This window comes from Uranotaenia lowii, chromosome 1, assembly GCF_029784155.1.
Source record: "Uranotaenia lowii strain MFRU-FL chromosome 1, ASM2978415v1, whole genome shotgun sequence".
Taxonomy (NCBI): Eukaryota; Metazoa; Arthropoda; class Insecta; order Diptera; family Culicidae; genus Uranotaenia; species Uranotaenia lowii.
Window position 1 is genome coordinate 18867059 of NC_073691.1, and position 21509 is coordinate 18888567.

The window sequence follows — 21509 nt, forward strand, 5'->3', positions numbered from 1 at the left end:
TTTCGAATCTTTTTATTATCCTTCATTTGATAGAGGATTAATATGTTACATAGTTATTCAAAGAAACAATGCTTGGAAAAACTTCTAGTTTCAAAAACACAATTGAAACTATTTCTGACATCATTGAAGAACATTTATGAGCTTTCGGTATCAAAGAACTTTTTTTTTACTTATGCTCTGAAAAAAAATTGATTCATTTTGATAAAAAAAAATTACCCTTGAATCACAAAAACTAAAGCTGACAGAAAAAAAAAACAAACTGCATATTTAGATATGTCGCCCTCAAATCAGTCAAAATCAGCTCTTAAACCATCCTCAAACGGAAAAACGTAAATTGGATTGCCTTGTGCTATCGAAAAGAAATAAATAAAAACAATCAATTATATTGCAATAAATTTGCTTTTTCTTTTCAAATACATTACTCAAAACCCCAATAAGTATATATTAAGTAAAGTATCATGCAATGTTGAATCATTTTAACATTTTTGAAGAATTTACATAGTGTCTTCTATCGACATAAACACACCCTCACAAAAAGCTGTTGAAAGTTCTTTACAGTGTTGCTAAAACATCGTCAGACTATTTGGAGTTTATTTTTTTAGAATTTTGGTAAATTTTATTCCAATTTTTGTCAAGTTTATCGCAAATTTACAGAGGAATCTCAAAATATTTAAGCTTTTAAAAGGGTAATTCGGAATTTTTATTTCAAAATTTTCTGGATAAATTATGACCAGTAATCGAATAAAGTTAATTTTAAAAGCACAACATGAAAAAAAAAATAGTACTGGATTCCAAATTTAACTTTAATAAGCTTGTTTTTATATGATTGATGGTTTTTTAATGATTGTAATGATGTGCGATATTTGAACAAATATTAAGAGACTTTTTGAATTTCTCATCTCAATCTTCAGGGCAGTTTCAAACTATGGGATCAGGTAAAATTTGAATGTTTTCTTTCAATTTAGAGAGGTAATTGAAGAAAGATTAGAGTAGTTTATAAATTTCAATACTACTAATGTTGTTCTTACACATTTTTTGAACTGTTGAATTCAGACTGGGAAATTTATATTATTATTCTGAATTTTGAATTTTTGGTTGAATCCCTGATCTCGGAAACAAAACTGAATTTCGGTTCCTTTGGTTAATTTTCCCAGTTTTGGGTCTAAATTTCCGGTTTACTCGGTGCGATTTTCAATTCCCGGTTTTTTCCCGGTTTTCCTGGTTCTGTGGCCGCCCTGTTTTTTGCTCTTGTAATTTTTGAATTTCATATTCGATTTCTAAGATTTTCATATTTTTAATAAAATACTTGGAATTTTATTGAATTTTCGGATTTTCCGAAAAATCGAAGAAGTGTTGGTGACAAAGGAAGAATTTTATATTCGTTAGAGGTCTTATTTGTTTTTTGGCTAGCAGTAACAAGATTTTCTGAGCCGATGTCCGTGAGTTCGAGCCCAAGAGTAAACATCGAACACAGTAGTACCGGATAAGTTTTTCAATGACTTGTCGCGAATGACATAAAGATGTAGTAACAAGATTGGTGTATCAATTTACAAAATTGCAAATTATGTGAACTCAGAAACACTAGAAAATTCAACAGTGTTCTAATGTCGTTTTGAATTTTAATTAGTCGGGAAAATATTTTCAATAAATCATTTTGCAGTCGTACATTTGTGAAATTTGTTTTTTTTTTGTAGAGAAATGTAATCGACTGTGTAAGTTGAAATTTCAGGGACTAGATAAGATGAAAATTTATGTTGAAAAACATGCGTCCCTGAAATTTCTACTTACACAGTTGGATTCATTTCTCTACAAAAAAGTATCGCGGACTGAATGTTTGAGTCAAGACCCATCTATGGGTCACAGTTTAAAGATTTGGTAAAATTTTAGTGGAAACTCACCCATCCTTCTCCCTCAGCGATTCGTAAACGGAGGCATTGGCCTGCCCCAGCGGCTCCTTCCTCGTCGATTCCCTCGGTAGCGATTTCGAGTTGAAGCTCGAGTTGGCACTGGTCGAAAGTCCTCCTGCGCCATTGAAGCCACTGGTATTGGCGGAAGCCCGCTCGGCGGCATCCATCCACCGATAGCCATTGACGGCCGCCTCGGCACCGAGGAACTGCATCGAAAGCCGTCCGGAGCGACTGAACTGCTGCGGCGGCAGACTGTCGTGAGATTCTTCCTCCGGCAGGACGTTCCACTCCGGGGACATGTAGCTGACCCCATTCGGGGGCGAAAGAAGCCGTTCCGGGGGTTCCGAATCGCTCCGGCAAACCGGTGCCGCCGACCACCGCTTGGTGTCCTGGTGGCTGTTCGGGCTAACGTTGTATAGCGGGCTTCGTTGATCTGTGACGCCTATCTGATGTAGGGATGGTTCCGATCCTCGGCGCACCTGCAGACCCAGTCCCATCGGTGGTTCGGCAGTGGATGTGACCTCAATGTGAGGGGTAGATGTTTCGGGGCCAAATTTGCCGGAATCCGTCCGGAAAATGTCCGGACTTCCGGTTCCCACCGAACTTCCGCTAGCACCATCTCCTCCACCCTGTGGAACGCCCGGATCCGGACCACCTGGGCAATCCTCGTAGCTGGCGAGGATTTCCTCCCGATCGTCCGCCACATCGCTGATGTGATCATCCGGATCCAGTATGCCGGACTGTGACTGTAGATGATGCACCACCACCCATGATTCGGGATTCTGCAAACGAAAAGCAAAGAAAAAAAAAAGATCAATTAATTTTAGCACAAGAAAGGTTTCACTTTCGATGACCGGGCCGGGTGCTCCTGTAAAGTTTCCGCAACTGGAGCAGAAATCAATTACCAAACAGCGAACCGAACCGATGCAACTGAAGAGCAAAATAACGATCGGATCGAATCGGTCGCGCGATAATTAGGGGCGGTTTTTTTCCCGTAACTACACCGGATACCGGACTGAGCACCCCACTGAACTAGAGATAGCTGCAAAGCGAAGCTTGATGATGGTGATGCGTATACACTACTCACTCAGATATGAGCGCATTAAACGAAAGAAGAAGACGAAGAAATGTGGGGAAGTAAGGCAATAGAAAAGAGAAAAAAAAACATCACAGTCGTACGGAATCCGAAATCGGAACGTACGAAAGTATGTTTGTGCAGTGTCGGATTTGGGCTTCTAGGGGGCCCCTCTTCATTTAGAATCAAATATAAGCTGCATGAGAGCTATTAACTTTTTTAAAACAACTTCAGGAACTAAGTAACGGACAGGATTGAGAACAAGGCCCAAAATTTAGAATTTCTCATAGCGTATTTGTTTTCATCTGGTGGAACACTAGTTTGACAGCACTTAGTGCACAACTGGTGTTCCACCAGGCTGAAAACATCATGTCACTGATCGTAGGGGAAAGTCGAGTAAAACGGACACCCTAAGGTAGAATCGCAATAGAAAATCAGTTATTACCTTTTTTCATCGCATTCTTCGGTAAGATGGGTAGTTAAGGTTGTTCTCTATCACATTCATCATTGGCATTGGTAAATTTCCTTCATCAAGACTGTTTTTATAGCAATCTAAAATATGCTTGCAAATTACAGTTTTTTAAAATGGTTGGGTAAAACAAACACTGCGTCGAAAAGGTAGGTATTGCCGAAAAAATGCTGTACTAGTACATACTTTTGTGAAATAAGCATTTGATAATAGCTTAGCTTAGCTTAGCTTGATTGACTACTCACATCCACCTTTGAACTATGGAACCCGAAATACTTCATCTTGAATTCATTTATCATTAGGTGATTCCATTTTTGCTTCCACATTACTTTTAATGCATTTCGAACTCCATTGTCGCAGGCGTGGCTCAGTAGAACGAATTCCACATCGCCAATGGTTGCTACTCCGTGATTGACCGAGGCCATCAGTTTTGCTCAAAGGTCAAAAGAATGGTGCGTGGGATTAGCAGCTCATCCTAAATGCACAAAACAGATGCTCTCTCTTTGAACATCAATAACGGCGCCGGCCACGTCCTAGTAGTCAATGGATAGATTGGAAAAGGTAGAAAGGGATGAAAGATCAATTTTGTGCTTTAGGACCGAGGTTACCTCTGCATCCTAGCAAAATAATTTCAAGTTGGAGGTTTGGGAAAAAAGGACATGAGCAGGATACACTTTTGACTAAATGATTAGAAAAACCAAATACTATACATTGTACTACGCTACTGTTCTTCCCTAACGACACTCAAAAGTTTAGCAATGCATAATGTTTTTATACATTAACTTCCATTATTGAAGAATTAAATTGAAGAAAAAAATGATATCAATGTGAACAAAAAATCTTTTAATAAAACGATGGTGACTCTTTCTTTTCTTTAACCTTCAACATACTAAATTTAATCTAAACATAAAAAAGTATGTATAAGATTAGTCCTTTCCAATTTTGTGGAAACTTATTTTACTTTATGAAAATATTACTATTGTGTTACCAAAAAAGTTAATTCTCCATTAAAGGTTAGGCCGAATTTCAAAATCATGGAAACCAGACTTTAGGATCCTACAAAAATTGGATTTCCAATCAAAACTGCAACTTTTGTCAAATTTTAACTTCCGAAAATGCACTTTAACGCCGATGAAGCTTTTCTAATGAAGAGCACTCCTGGAGGGAAACCATCCGATTCAGGAATCGGGAACCTAACTGGTAAGAATAATCAAGGATCGATCACACCAAATTCTTCCATCATTTCCTTGTTGAAAATATCGTAGGTACAGCAGTCCATTCCCTTCGCTTGGTATCCTAGGTCCACAGAGCAGTTTGGGAAAACATTTCATCGAAAATTTCTGCAGCTCGCCCGTTTCGGGAATTGGGTATTATTTTTCTCTACACCTACACGATTGTTCCTAAAAACTCTTGAAATTTTCGGAGCCTCTGTCAAACACCTTTTGTGAAATAAGCATTTGATAATGTTTATAAACCAAAATGGAACCAACTGGTCCGAATCCGGTAGCTGAACAGTGTGGTTTTCGGCATCCCTTTTTTATAGGGCTGTTTTCGCCAGGGATAAACTTTTAACAGTTTTTATGGCCTGTTTTAGATACTGAGTACTTTTTGGCCTTTTTGGTACCTTGGCTCTTGCCAAGGTCTTCTGAAAGCATATGGAGGATCAAACCGATAAAAAACTTGAAATATCTGGATAAACTTATGTGTCCGTTTTACCCGACCTTGAACTGTCCGTCTTACCCGAACTAGCAACTTTTTTTTCAAGACGTTTTTTGCTCAAGCCCGTCGATCAAAATTCGATGGTTTTCTTCCAGATGGTCAATGAGAAGCCTAATAAAGACTTCATCGTTGAAAACGCTTACAGAAAATTACATCAAATTGTGCATCCTGAAAGCTTTGTTTGTTTTGTGCTTTCTGCAAAGCAACTAAGGGTCTCGAAAGTGTTAATACATCTAGGAAAACATATTCCCATAATTAGATTTTTTCTTAACATTGTAATTTCCGAAATACTGTAAGTGTCCATTTTACCCGCTGTGTCCGTTTTACCCGACTTTCTCCTATATATAATTTAAATTTAAAAAAACAAAAACCAAACAGCCACATTTATGTTCCTGTAGACGCGTAATTAAACTGATAAATCTATATATTTTTCTCCGTGAAAGAACAAAAAAAAATTTTTTTTTAATTATGACTTTTTTGTCGTTTTCGTTTTTTTTTTCATTTCGGTAATTTTTATCATTTTTATCATATTTGCCATTTTTGCCAATTTTGTTTTTTTTTTCATTTTATAAATATTTAATTTAAAAAAATTTCATTTACAGCTCAGTGAATTTGATTAACACATTACGGACCAAACACAAAATACCAAAAAGAAATTTCGAGGACATCCTGATCTTGAAGTTTTGTGCATTTTTAAGTCATTTTGGCATCAACATTAAAATTTCGATTTGAGGGCCAAATTTAGAAACGTTGTGCGTCTTGAAACACTACAAAATCCAGTTCTATTGAGCTGAAATTTTTGCACAGGTCAGTTTTTTGGGCCAATCTACAAAATGTAAATTGTCGGTTTTCAAAATTTGATATGACCCTTTTCGCTGCCACCCTAATGCGCTACAACTTTTCCACATTTCAAAAATCGAGAAAAAATATCAGGATTTTTCAGCTCACTACTGGATTGATGAAAATAATATGCAGAAGATTTGGTTGCATAAATGAAGGCCTGTAGACGCCTTTGCTTATGCAACTGAAGCTAGCAGAACTTTGGACGGCCTGAAGTTCATTCAAATATTGGTTTAATTGGTTAAACTCAGGGTGCAGAATAATCAATGATAAAAAAACGGATTTTTTTATTAAAGTCAAATTATTTTGATTAAAATGGGATCAGTTCAATAAACTACATTTTTTGGGGAAATATTTTGACTCATAAAGAAGCTGTAACATTCATGATTCTTGATTTTATACATTCGCCAAAGGCAGATAAGCCAATGTTTTTCAAACTAAATTCACTTTAATTCGACTTTGTACAGTATGAGTATGATTCATAAAAAAATGCAAGAACTTTTAGGAGACTTTTCCGGTTTTTTGATGATTTTTGAAGAAATGGTTTTTTTGGATGTAGATATTAGCTTAGGGATACGTGATAAGCGCCCTTGAGTATGCAAACGGGTATCAATATGCACAAAATTTAAGTATAGTACAAAAATATTTTAAAAGAAAATTTGTAATTGTCATGTAAGTCACATAACCTCATCAACAGGATTTGATTGAAATATCTCGGTGCCACCAACCATCAACAGATCCAGTCAACTTATCTGCTTTGCCGATGACATTGATATAGTCGGCAGATCATCTGTGGCGGTGGAGGAGATCTACCACAAACTGAAACGCGAAGCAGGAAGGATTGGGTTGATGATTAATACGTCCAAGACGAAGTACATGCTGGCGTGCGGATCCGAGACCGACCGAACCCGCTTGTCCATAACAAGGTCACGATCGACGGCGACGAGCTGGAGATAGTCGAAGACTTTGTCTATCTCGGCTCACTGGTGACCGCAGACAATGACACCAGCCGTGAGATCCGGAGGCGAATTATCAGCGGAAGTCGTGCCTTCTATGGACTCCACAAGCAACTGCAGTCGAGAAGACTTAGCCCTCGCATGAAGTGTAACCTGTATATGACGCTCATTAGACCGGTTGTTCTCTACGGGCACGAGACATGGATATTGCTCGAGAAGGACCTGCGTACACTCGGGGTATTCGAGCGACGAGTGTTAAGAACCATCTTTGGCGGCGTACAGGAGAACGGAGTGTGGAGGCGAAGGATGAACCACTAGCTCGCGCGACTTTACGACGAACCCAGTATCCAGAAGGTGGTGAATGCTGGCCGGATACGCTGGCGGGACATGTTGCGAGAATGCCGGACGACTGTCCTGCAAAACAGGTGTTCGCTACGAATCCGGTAGGAACAAGACGAGCGGGGGCGCAACGAGCGAGGTGGTTAGACCAAGTGGAGCGTGATCTGGCAAACGTGGGATGCCCGAGAAATTGGAGAACGGTTGCCATGGACCGAGTGAATTTTAGGAATTATGTTCGTCAAGTTATGTCGTGAGACGGAATACTATGTGAATAAAAAATAATCTCGGTGCCACCTCAGATAGCACGGTATATGTACCACCATTTTTATCCAAAAACCATGTAAAAATGTGTTTTATCGTCGCGATACATTGTCTAGCTACTAAATTGACTTTTTTGCTAGTTTAAAATCTAAACTTTCCTGAAACGTCGATTAAGTAGAAAAATAAAATCCATATAAAAACCGAGCTATGCGCCTGAATGATATGCAATACCAAAGCAAAAGAATAGGGCTTGTCAATGTATTTCGTTTAATTCGAGGTTTCACTAGAGTTCGGATAAGCGGGGTTTTACTGTTTAACGTTTCTCCTGACTTTTTGGATAAATGATCTCATTGTACTCTCTTTGAAGTCGCGGGATATGGTAACCCTAAATTAGCTCCAACCTAGGGTTACCATATCCCGCAACACCAAAAGAGTTTGTTGAGATCATTTTTCCTAAAAGTCAGGGGAAAAGTTACCCCGCTTATCCGAGCTCCTGTTATCTGAGCTTCCGCGTTTACCGATCTGTGCGCCCACATGGTAGGCAAAACACAAGGAAAAGTATGTATTTCGTGTTATTCGAGTTGGCCATTTCTCCGATTACCTCGGATAAGCGGGGCTGTACAGTAGTTTAAAACCGGAATATATCAATTAAATTGAAAACCGTCATGACAATAATGAATTTTCTTTTAAAATATTCTCAGCTATTGAAAAGTGAAAGAGTTGGCTTTTTCAGGGATAGCATAATTAGATGTTATGTTGACAAACCACACATGACAAAATTCTGCATTTCAAAAAGTGTTTTGACGCGTACATTTCCTTTACAACCATTGCTTAAACTTGTGCGCATTTGATTTGTGTACGTGGCATTTAAGTATATTGCCTCAATTTTGTGCATATTGAATACTCTTTGCGTACTCAAAGGCGCTTATCGTGATTTCTGTTTTTTATTTACGACTACTAAAACAAGTAATTTGTTGTAAGTTTTATTTTAAAACAAATCAAAATTGTCCTAAATAAGAATTCCAACCGTAAATAATTTTACTAGAAAATCTAATTTGAATATCCGTTCAATATCCCACAAAAATGAGCTTAAAAAGGAATTACAAGGTAAAACAAATTAAAGAATGTTAAAGCACAATATTCCATGCTAAATTTTGGGTAGATAAGACTACGGGAAAAGTTCTCATAAAACTGTTTTTTTATTAAATTCTGGAATGGTTTGTTGGATGAACATTAAAAACCACTGTTTTCAGCAATATTTTTTTCCGATTTCTTTTAAATTTAATTTTTTTGTTCAAAGTCTAAATTATGACAAGTATACCATCCGAAGATCATATTTCGGTTACTGTTATAAAAAAAAAATAGCTTCAACAACGGGGTTTCAAGCGTTGATTATCGGAAATTTTTTTTTTTTTCGTTAATTGACCATTCAGAAGCTATTTTTTTAAAACTTTTTATCTTTTTTATCATAATTTCAATTCAAATGGGGTTTGGGATGAAATATTCTTCATAATTAGAGTTTTAAGAAAAACTATGTTGGCGAGAAATTGATCGATAGAGACTAAAGTTTTCGATAAAATAACCGTTTTTCAAAAATACGTCTCATAATTCCATACAAATTTAATGCTCATTGCGTGATCCTTTCCTGTTGTCCTATTTGGTTCAAATTTTGCATGGGACTTTGTACTAGGCCTCAGATCAATTTTAGCGTGTAACTTGTTAGATTTTCAGAATTTGGTTGATTTGGACCACTCTAGTTTCCATTATTAATCTTTCTACAGAACGAAGTCATTTGATTTTTTTTTAATTTAACGAACTTAATATCAACAATATTTAGAAAGACATTTAAATGCGATTACGAATAAGGTTTTCCTGGTATTAAATTATTTGAATAATATTGATGTGGTCGCTCAAATAAATTTCAAACAAAATTTAAGTTCACAGTGATGCAAACGTTATCCTCTTAAATGGGCATATTGGGATGCAATGCTCCCAATTTTTGAAAACAAATGAATCTTTTTCATCACCAAATCCCGTTGATTTGCTGAAAATGAAATTTCGTGACGTCACAACGCTTTGCAAAACCCTGATTCAATAAAATGACGCTTTGTGTCGTCACGAAACTAAATCTCTCTAAAATAGAATGTAATCAAAATTTCTAACTATCCAAACAGTGTTTCGTTCGTTGTTATAAATTGATACTTTTCTGGAATTTTTATGAAGTTTGATCCGATAGGAGAACAGAAAAGTACGGTTGTGTACAAAAATTAAAAAAGTGGAAAAAGTAGTGCGATGTGACGTCACGAGTTTACTCGTTCATATTTTAATAACGATAAATAATAAAATAAGTGTTATTTAAGATTTTTTTTTAATTTGAAACCATTAATTTGGACTTGAAATTGTGTACTGACTTCCGATTTATAATTTTCTAGTTCAAATTTATATTGTGATTCATTGCTTTCAGTTATGTCTTAAATATTAAAATAAATAAATAAATAAGAATAAGTTTTTTTTCATTTTTCTCAAAGCATCTGCCTGAATCCGGCTCTGCACTTGTGTATCTGGACTTTGTTAGCGTATGGATCAAATTATTCCGCTGATGTGCGATCGCCAAACCAATGATAAACTACGCATGAAGCTCTGGCTACTGACGAATGCTTAATAAAAAGTGGGCCGTGTAATCTGTGCAAAAAAAAATCGGAACAATATCATCGGTTCATCTCGAATTTTCGCTCTTGTTATTGCAGCTCGATTTGATAAGACCCTCAAAACAAAAGTGATGCGTCGCGTCGTTACACAAGTGGCGATAATTGAGCCGAGTTTTATCAATCGATCCTCAATTGAAGAAAAAGTCCGAAGACGACGACGTAAAAATCGAAAAAAAAACACTGGAATAATGGAGGTTTCTTACTGCTCCTTTCACAGATAGAGATCTGGACACCTGTTTGCAATCAAATTTATTGCAGCATGAGCTTTGGTTGTTATCTGAGGTAAATTTGCCGTGATTGATGCATTTTCCTCAGTCAGTCTTTTAAGCTCCTCAATACAATAACGATTGGAGCCAGGTCGATGACGAAATGCGTTTATTGTCGCTGTCTTGTCTTATTATTGCTTTTACAAGTGCTAATTGTGTGCCGATAAGATTCCTGCTTGATGACAGGCAAACCACAGACATTCGGACTTTGTTTTTCGAAATTTCTGAAACATATTTTACTCTGCAAATGTTCTTAGGAAACCTATCACATCCGACTGTTGCTGCGGCAATAATTCCAAAAGTGCGGGGGTGGATTGTGGCTTTGATAAGATAAGCCTTCGGTAAATAGAAAAAAAATAACACAACCAAACGTGACCGGGAACATTCGTGTTTCTCTGCTGCAGTGCGCTTTTGCATTATTGAAGTAGATACCTGTGTAAGTATCACTTCTTCAAATCACCGGTCAAAGTCAAGCCAGCTATAAACTTTGGTGACTCTATATCAAGAGAGAGATAGCCAAATGGTTAACGAAATGATTTATTGTCGTTGGTTTGCTTTATTTCTAACAAACAAATTTCCTGGAAATCATTCCGTTGCTGTTCGTGGGAACTGCTCTGACTTGCTTTAAAGTTTTATCGGGTTAGAAACTGGGTGTTTGTGTTGTTTGGATTAGTTTCACTAAATAAAGCTGTGAGGGAAACAACCATGAATAATTTTCCCTCAACAATAAAAAATTTACCTCGATAACCGATATTTAAAAAAAACACATGAATCATTGCTTGGAATCTTTTATTTTCCTAAGCCGCATTTTAAACCCTAAAACCCATCTTTTGATTCTGTTTTTTGAAGATCCACAAATGAAATCAAAAGTTTATGAATCGATGGGGTTTTTCCTAAAATAATTTCCTAATTACAGTAATGCAGTTTAAGACAAGAAGTCCCCTTTCTGGATACTGAAAAAAGTTTTATGTATGTTACATTCGAAAAAAGTATCTTTTTATTTACGTTGAACTTGTTACACAAAAATGGATAGAACAAATAAAATCTGAATATAACTTAAATACAATGAGTGCTAAATGTAGAAGGCAGTAATGTTACTTGACAATAAAAGTAAATTCATTAGGAAATCACACTAAATTTACGTTGCTAATGACCCCAAATGTTATATAATCTTTAATCCAACTAATTAAGAAAAAAAAAACAAAACATAAGAAAGACTTTTTTTAATTTGTAGCTATGATTTGGTAGTAGAGCCCCAAGAATCCTAGAATTTTTGCAATTTTGGACCACCCTAGTTTTAAACAATTTGAAAAAAATAAATAAAGCTGTTTTTTTAAACTAACTGAAATTTCAGTACCTACTAAATAACATAGACTTCACTCAGTACTCAATCTTAAAAACAGTAGTTTTATTTGAAAATTTAAGTGAATTTACTGCTAACAAAACGTTGACTTCCGTAGATTAAAAATCGTCTTCCCAAAGCCGTAAAAAGTTAAAATGCCAACAAAGTGCAAAAAATTCTATAAAATAGGCAAACAAGGCGAATAATCCAATACTTATTTCTTAAAAAAAAGTAAAAAACACAAAAAAAAACAAAATTGACCGAAAATACCAAAAAAAATAGAAACATTATGAAAATGAGAAAAAAACAAAGAATGACACAAACAAACGTTTATGACAAAAAAAAATAAAAAAGGAAAAAAAAATTAAAAATTAAAAACGGAAAAAGTAATAGTATTGACAAATAAGATAAAGTGACAAAATAGACACAGAACAGTACAATGAATGTCATTAAAAAAGACAAAACAATGGCACAAACAACGAAAGCCACGAATAGCCTCATAGGTGTAAAGTGTCACTAATCAAGACAAATAACAAAAACTTCCAAAAAGCAATGACAAAAACGACAAATGAAAAAAAATGACAAACAAGACACAAAATGACAAATATAAAAAAAATACAAAGAAGCAAAATTGACAAAACTGAATTAAATGTAAAAATGACAAATAATTTTTTTTGTAGAGAAATGAATCCAACTTAGATGAAATTTCAGGGACTAGATAAGGGAAAATTGATGTTGAAAAACATGCGAAAAAAAATTCGCCTTGTCTCCCGGTGAGACTTGAACCCACATCTTGCGCCTCTCCGGGGCCCATGTATTAACATTCTACTACAGGAGACCAACCTGGCGTATGAATATTATACTGGTTGAGTGTCGATGTCTATCGGAATGAAGGGAATAGTTCTCCCATGTGATCATAATCATTTTTCTTGGTCTATTTCTATTCCCATCTTTTCATCTTACGGTAGTTGGACTCAAAATGATTATGATCACATGGGAGAACTATTCCCTTCATTCCGATAGACATCGACACTCAACCAGTATAATATTCATACGCCAGGTTGGTCTCCTGTAGTAGAATGTTAATACATGGGCCCCGGAGAGGCGCAAGATGTGGGTTCAAGTCTCACCGGGAGACAAGGCGAATTTTTTTTCGCATGTTTTTCAACATCAATTTTCCCTTATCTAGTCCCTGAAATTTCATCTAAGTTGGATTCATTTCTCTACAAAAAAAGTTTCGCTGACTGAATGTTTGAGTCAAGACCCATCTTTGGGTCACAGTTTAAAAATGACAAATAATTTATACCCGAAATAACAAAAATATGTCAAGTATGCAATAAAAAATAAAAAAATACAAAATTACAAAATTCGCAAAATCAAAAATTATTAAAAAGATGAAAAAACAACAAAAATGACAAACATGATACAAAATGACAAAATTAATAAGAATGACATAAACGACAAAAGAAAAAAAAATGGCAAAAATGACAAAAATTAAAAATTTGATTGCAAAATTGACACTAACGACAAAAATGACAAAAATTTAAAAAAAACTGAGAGAAATATTACAGAAATGAAAAAAGTGATAAAAAAGACAAATCGTCGTCTCAATACAAAAAAAAAACAATTAAACTGACAAAAAAGACAAAATATACACAAAAATGGCAAAACTAAACAGATAAAAATGACAAAAAAAAATGACAAAAAATGACATTTGATGAATAGCATCTCAGAGTTCATGAAAATGACAAAAATGACAAAACTCATAACTAAGGTTGCCAGAGTTTTTTCCGGACAAATCCGGGCAATTTTATATTAAAACCTGACCAAATCCGTGCATTTGATTTCAAAATTGACAATAAAAAATCCGGAAAATATTCAGGCAAATTTTGTCAAAAAAAAAAAAAAGAAATTACTTAACAAAAATCAAGCAAATAAAAATTGATTTTTTTCATTACAGCTTATCGACAGACTTTAAATCGTATTTTAGGCTTCCAAAAAACCTTTCAAGGATGATAAAAAATGACAAAAATGGCAAAAACGATTAAAATGACAATTCTAAAAAAACAACATAAATATGACAAAAATTGCTAGTTTAGACCGGTAGTCATTATTGTCACTTTTGAATAGTTTTTAACTTATTTTTACTTTCGTGTTTTTTCACTTATGCCATTTTTGTCATTTCGATCATTCAATTTGTCGTTCTTTTTCGTGTTTTTTCACTTATGCCATTTTTGTCATTTCGATCATCCAATTTATCGTTCTTTTTGTGTATGTCATTTTTTTTGAAATTTTTGTTTCTACCGTCATTTTTGTCATTTATAAGGGAATAATAGTATCTACTTTTAATTTTTCTTATTTATAATTTTATGTCATTTGTATGTTTTATGTCATTTTGACATTTCTGTCATTTTGTCACTATTTTTTTTCACTGTGCCATTTTTGTTATTTTTTTTTTCAAAAATATTTTTGAATGTCTTTCAAGTGAATTACCCTTTATGTAGTTTTTTGCGTTTTTTTAAACTTTGCGTATTAAATTGTGACTTTTGTCAATTTGCAAAATTTTCATCGAATTTATGCGTTTTTACTTTGATCAATTTGATTATTTTTGCTCAGCAATACGAAGTTAAAAAAAATAACATGATAAAAAAGTCAAAAACATAAAAAAATATGAAAAAAGTCAAATATTACATATTCGAATTAAAAAACCATAAAAACCAAATAAAAATTAGAAAAATGGGAAAAAAACGTTTACAAAAATTTTCTGAAGTCAAGGATACTTTGAGTAGAACTAGATTTCCAGATAGTACTCGGTATTTTTCAATGAAGAATCGTGTAAATTTACTGGGAAATAACAGTAAATTTACTTTTAAGTGCACGTAAGAATTTTAACATAATTAAATCTAATTCTGTCAAATTGAGCGATTTCGGAAAACATCATAAAAATATCAAGGAAACCAAATTTAAGTTTTCAAAAATAGGGGAGAGTGGGGTATCATGGGCCACTTTTTTTTCTATGCTTGATAACTTCTTTATTATAAAACATAAAAAGAATAGAATAAATGGAAAGGTTTTCTATATTTCTAAGTTATCATTAGTCATTTTATTTTTATTTTTTAAATACATTAATTTTCCAAGTTCTGACAGTTTTAAAAAAAGTATTTTATTTTGGATTTTGAAAAATTGTGGGGAAACGTGGGCCACCAATTTCAAATTGACTAGATGACTTGCAAAGTTTATGAGTTACCTAAAACTGAAATTTCATAATTCATTTAGATATTTTAAAGCAATTTCATATGAGGAAATATAAAAAGAGAGTCGAGTATGATCGATTTGTTCCTTATTCCTGGATTTATGTTCGTCTCTTTCGCATTGGAAAAAATGGGCAAAATATTTTTCATGATCCTTTATTGGGTATAAGGAAACTTTACAGATAGGAAAATCGTATTTTAAGTTCTGAATGTGTAAAAATACATGAAAATTTAGGTGGCTCAAGTTATCCCACAAAATGTGGCCCACGATTCCTTACAAGCTATGATTTTCGAATTGGTTGCGTTTGTGTGACTTGTTATGTTTCATCAAAAATTCCTCTTTCCACGTAAAAAAAACATGACAAAAATAAGATCATACGCGTATGAGCATATTTTTGTTATGAACTTTAGGTTCCCCATCGATACAATTAGCGAGTGCTTGTTTGATTATGTAAGTTCTTTTTTAATAAGATTGATAAAAAAACCATATGATGCGTATTTAAGCCAACAACATATAGAAAAATATGCTCACGCAAAGCGACGGCGATGAAAATTGGATTGAAATTTTTATCCCAACACACATCTGAGATATTCAGTGTGATCCACGTTTCACCATGGCCCACGTTACCACACTCTCCCCTAAATAATTCGACCAAAGTGAAAAATCTATCAAAATTAGAAAAATAAAAAACCGTTTACACAAATGGTCAAAATGTCCAGGATACTTTGACTATAACTACACTGCCGGCCAAAAGTTTGGGATCACCCACTAAAAAACATGCAAATTTTGATCGTTCATATCTCAGCCGTCTTAGGACATATTGAAAATCTTCTGATCTCATTTGAAAGATAATGAGCAATAGCTATCTCGGAGGTATTTTGCCCAAATATAATGTTTTAGTTTTGAACTTAAAACTTAACCTAAAGTTATAACATTTTCAAAAAATCGCACTCAATATTCAAAGCCGATCATCTCGGGATAGGGTGGACCAAATCTCAAAATTTGAGTGGCATTAGAATTCCTGTTCTTTACTTCTCAAAACACAATCAAAAAATTTTGTGAAAAAATTCAAAAACGTATTTTTAATCAATAAAATAGACACTTGAGTTATCGTCCAAAAGTTTGGGATCACCTCTTTGTATGGTGAGTTTGGGATCATTCTTATAAAAACATGCTAATTTATTTCATTCATATCTTTCTCATCTAACATCGTATTGCAGATCCGAAGGGTTCATTTGGAAGCTAAGGAATTGTTGTTTTTTAATAAATTCATTAAAAAATTATATTTTGAAGTGATAACCATAAAAAAATCACCTGAAATTAATTGTTTTTTTTGAAAGTTCCCAGATTTTTTTAATAGTTCTCACCTTAAAATGTAATTTTTGAATGAATTTATTAAAAAACAACAATTCCTTAGCTTCCAAATGAACCCTTCAGATCTGCAATACGATGTTAGATGAGAAAGATATGAATAAAATAAATTAGCATGTTTTTATAAGAATGATCCCAAACTCACCATACAAAAAGGTGATCCCAAACTTTTGGACGATAACTCAAGTGTCTATTTTATTAATTAAAAATACGTTTTTGAATTTTTTCACAAAATTTTTTGATTGTGTTTTGAGAAGTAAAGAACAGGAATTCTAATGCCACTCAAATTTTGAGATTTGGTCCACCCTATCCCGAGATGATCGGCTTTGAATATTGAGTGCGATTTTTTGAAAATGTTATAACTTTAGGTTAAGTTTTAAGTTCAAAACTAAAACATTATATTTGGGCAAAATACCTCCGAGATAGCTATTGCTCATTATCTTTCAAATGAGATCAGAAGATTTTCAATATGTCCTAAGACGGCTGAGATATGAACGATCAAAATTTGCATGTTTTTTAGTGGGTGATCCCAAACTTTTGGTCGGCAGTGTATGTAGCATTCCAGATAGTACTCTGTAATTTTCAATGAAAATACATGTAAATTTGCTAGGGAATAACAGTAAATTTACAGCTAAGTAAACGTAAGAATTTTAACACAATTAAATGTTTTTTTTTGCTAATTGCGCGATTTCGGAAAACATTTTAAAAAATATCAAGATATTCAAATATAAGTTTTTAAGAATATTAAAAACGTTTCAAAGTTTGTTATTTTTTTTTATTAAGAATCTTTTTTTTTTTTAATTCAGGCCCTCTGTTCTTTTAAAAAGATTTCGAATAGCAAATATGGAATAGGAGTTACGTCAAGTTTATCTTTGACTGCGTAGCGAAAAAAAAATTATTTAACCAAATATATTGTAACAACATGTTTTTTTTTTCTAGAGACTATCAGATAAAGGTCAAGCTTCATAATGAAAATTATTTGGCAATTTATAAAACCTTTTTTGTCGAAATTTGATCGATACGTCCAGGGTTAGTAGTAATAACTGGTAATGTTTTTTGGACGTGTATTAAAGCATATATCAGTTACGAATTTTCCTGTATCTTTTTCGTTTTGAGTGCAAGTTTTTTTTAACTTTACAACGTTTATCGAGACAAGCCGCTCTTTCTAAGTAATAAAATCCGAAAAATTGTCCTCACATCAAGGAACAGAAAATCTTTTTGAAAGCAACATTACACTTTAACTAAAAAATATGCAGAGATTTGTAACTATACACGGTACAGTTTCAATTAAACACGTGTAAAAAAACAGTGACTACTCACCCTGTAATGAAAAGCCAATGAAATTTACCCACTAATCCAGTAATTTTGATAGCTTAATCTACCATAATCTACAAAATGAAATGAAATTCCTATTTTTTCCAAAATATCGTTTTCAAATTTCCAGGTTAACAAAACCACATCCCAATTTTCCCCGAAAGCTCGTTCTTACCGTCGCCTTCCGGGGCAGATTCAGCGAGTACGTTTTGTGCAGGTACTGGTGCTGCTGGCAGTGCGGGATGCCCTTCTGCTTGTGGGACACCCGGTAGGTGTGCCGCCAGCCAAAGATGCCGGTAATCTTGTCCGCCAGGGCCGGACATTTCGGGGGCAGCTCGAACACGCTCGTTTTCTTCTTCATCAAACGATGCAAGCGCCGCCCACCTCAACCCGTCCACATCAAAAATCACTAGTTTTGGAATTTTTCGCCCTTTTTCACTAAGCTACACACACGCTTTTTAATTTAGCACTCGTCTGTATTTTTTTTTTTTCACCTAAAGCCCTGTGTAAGAAAATTTGTGTGTGAGACAATTTCCACGCAACTTTTATTTATCTTGGATTTTTGTTACAACAACCGACAATTGTAGATGGCGCGTTGCAAGGTGGAGATTTCTCACGCGATTGGGGAAATCATCCTCGCGATGGTATGATGATGATGGCCATCAACGAACCAACCAACCAACTAACCAACCAACCAACTCTCGATTGCAACTTTGTTGTTGCATCGGCCAGCCCCTCGAACAGAGAGAGAGATACTTGGAGTTTCCTTGGTCATCAACCGGCAGTCGTCGTAACACACCTTCAAAAATTGGATCGGATCAATTTCAACACCAATTTTGCAGATTTTTCCGTCTTCTCGATCTTATCTTTCGCACTTGAAAGTAGGAGGCTGCCTCCAACTTGAACCGATAATAATGTTTGTATGAGAGGGTTTTCGCATGGAGATAGATTTTATCACGGTTGATCAAACTACGCGGAGTACTTCTTCCTACTTGAGAGACCCCTTGAATCATGATCCTCCATCAGGCTAGTAAAACACAGGTGTTGCGCGGCGCGAGTGAGAGTAAATCTATAAATTTTACACTCCCCAACCCCTGAAAGAGGAGTTGCTGTTACACGGAGAGAGATTGTACAATCACTTTCAACAACTGAGTTTGAAATTAGATTTTCGCGGCTACTTTCGGTTGCCTCCCGCTTCCCTCCGTTTTTAAGTTGTTCGAATAGCTGCAGGTTTTTTTCCTAATTTTTTATGGTGTGCATAAGGTATTACCGTTTTTTATTGCAGAACTGACCATCGCCATCTATCAAGTGAGTGTTAACTTTCCTGGTGTGCAATTTTATGATAAAATTCCTGAACCAGTAGAATTGGCATGATTTTTCTCCTTAAGAAAGATCAACCGAAAGCCGTTTTTAAGCTTTGAAAACAGAACAGGTCCCACGACGCGACCTCAAGGAATTCTAATTTGGAAAACATAATTCTTCAAGGGAAAGAGAAGGGAGGAGGATCCAATACAAACGCAGATGAGAATATGACACAACTCGGAAAATTTAATGATTTTCATAAAATTTCGTGCATGCATGTTGCTTTAGTAGGGAACTCTCATCCCCTCAAATACTTTTTGTATAGGAGCTTTCAACATATTAAACATCAAATGTGTGATTTCAAAAACATGTTTTAGATACATTGTAGATATTTTTTACAAGTCGAAATGATTTTTTGAATTTAAAACGTCCTGGCACTTTAACCAGGGAGTTAGAGAACAGTGGTTTACGTGACATAAATTTGAATTATTTTCGACCGGTTTACACCATCAAATTTGGCGAACCAACATAAACCAGATGATTTGTTGTAGTCAAATCCCCTCCCTTTTTAAAAAAAAAATCAGGTTTATACATCATACATCATACATATACATCATACACAATCGATGGAGATGATGACAAAGCTTGGAAAATTGTGATGGAAAATGTTATTTTGAACTAATTTGATAAATATCCATTGTATGCGAAAATTTTCATGATCGAATTTTCATAACCGGAAAACTGACCTGTGCGAAATATCAGCTCAATAGAACTTTATTTAGGGGGGCCGCAAGGCACGCAACATTTTGGCTAAAAATCACTAAAGGAGGGACCAAATCGGAAAATTAAATAATAATTTTGAAGCCAAATGACCTAAACGTCTTAGTCGGTTTTCCGAAAAACGATAGTCCAAGAAAGTTGAATTTTGGCCAAAATTTTCATTTTCGAGATAACACCACCACATTTCGAAGTTTTATGCATTTCTAAGTCATTTGGCATTTTTTAATGTAAAAATCGAAACTTTAAGTGCTTTGCGGCACCCCCAATTCAAGTCCGATTGAGCTGATATTTTGCACATGTCAGTTTTTTTGGGTCAATCTACAAAAACGTATATGGCAGTTTTCGAAATTGGATATGATCCATTTGGCTCCATTTTCATCAAGTTTTTGACATGAATACATTTTCATAGAACAATATTATTTGTTGACTCCATGATTCCAGAAATGGAGCCTTCCAATGAACTTAAAAAAAAACCTATAACCTGAGCAATTTTAAAGTGATTTTAATCAAATTTGCAAAACAAAACATTCAAACTTTAACTCAAGGACATAATGTGTCGTATTAGAAAAAAAGCCTTTTTACTTTTGAAAGGGGACATGCGGGGTCCTTGAAATATGACATCAGTTGAAAAATTTAGAACAATATTTATTCAAATTTGATACAGGTTTCTGTATTCTGATTCTCTCATTTCTATAAGCGTGAACTCGAACCAATTTTCAAGTTATTTTCATCAAACTAAGAGAAAAAAAAAGATAAAAATGATAGTAATTTACAGCTTTTGGATAATTTTCATTAAATTTGGTATACAATCAATATTTGAAGAAAAAAAATAGATTTTTAATCATTTTTGTCTTTTTTGCATAATATTTACCCCAGTGGATGTTCATTTCAGCATGAATGTTGTCATTTTTGTCGTATTTTTTTTGTCATCAGTATGAGACAATTTTGAAAGAAATTATTGTCATTTTTGAAATTTTTATATGTCTGTCTTTAACGTGATTTTTGTCATTTTTGTCGTTTTTGTGATTCTTGTGATTTACACTAAGGGTTTTTTTTACAAGTTTTAACATCCGACGTTAACGAAAAGGACTTGGAATATTATCACTAGAAAAAAATGTGCTTATTCGTGAGAGCCGTGTAGAAGAACCAGCACGATGGCCAAAATCGTGTAAGGAGAAGCCATAATAAAAAAAACTTTGGTAAGTTTCGGTATTTTTGTCATTTCGTGATTTTTTAAAATTAATTGTAATTTTTGTCATTTCTGTCATTGGTGTTTTTTTGTCATTTTGTCATTTTTGTAATTTTTGTAATTTTCGTAATTTTCGTAATTTTCGTAATTTTTGTCATTTTTGTCATTTTTGTCATTTTTGTCATCTTTGTCATTTTCGTCATTTTCGTCATTTTTGTCATTTTTGTAATTTTTGTAATTTTTGTCATTTTTGTCATTTTTTGTCATTTTTGTCATGTTTTCATTTTTGTTATTTTTGTCAATATAGTCATTTTTGTCAATTTTGTTAATTTTGTTGTTTTTGTCATTTTTGTATTTTTTGTCATTTTTGTCATTTTTGTCTTTTCTATCATTTTTGTTATTTTTGTCATTTCCGTCAT

At 34.2% G+C, this 21509-nt stretch overlaps 1 protein-coding gene across 5 annotated transcripts in view; it reads right to left on the bottom strand.

Annotated features, from left to right (window-relative positions):
• LOC129747902 (partitioning defective 3 homolog) overlaps window positions 1–21509 on the bottom strand; it is a 212170-nt gene that overhangs the window by 15989 nt on the left and 174672 nt on the right. For 4 of the 5 annotated variants that reach the window (XR_008737641.1, XM_055742344.1, XM_055742492.1 and 1 more), the window contains exons 2-3: window positions 17995–18321; window positions 1899–2689 (exon numbers count right to left, since the gene is read on the bottom strand). Coding sequence is in view for 4 of the 5 variants with exons in the window: in XM_055742344.1 (XP_055598319.1) it covers window positions 1899–2689; window positions 17995–18180 (977 nt within the window). In the remaining variant the exon portion in view is untranslated. The remainder of the gene's footprint in view (window positions 1–1898; window positions 2690–17994; window positions 18322–21509) is intronic. The other variant, XM_055742421.1, reaches the window with a different exon arrangement.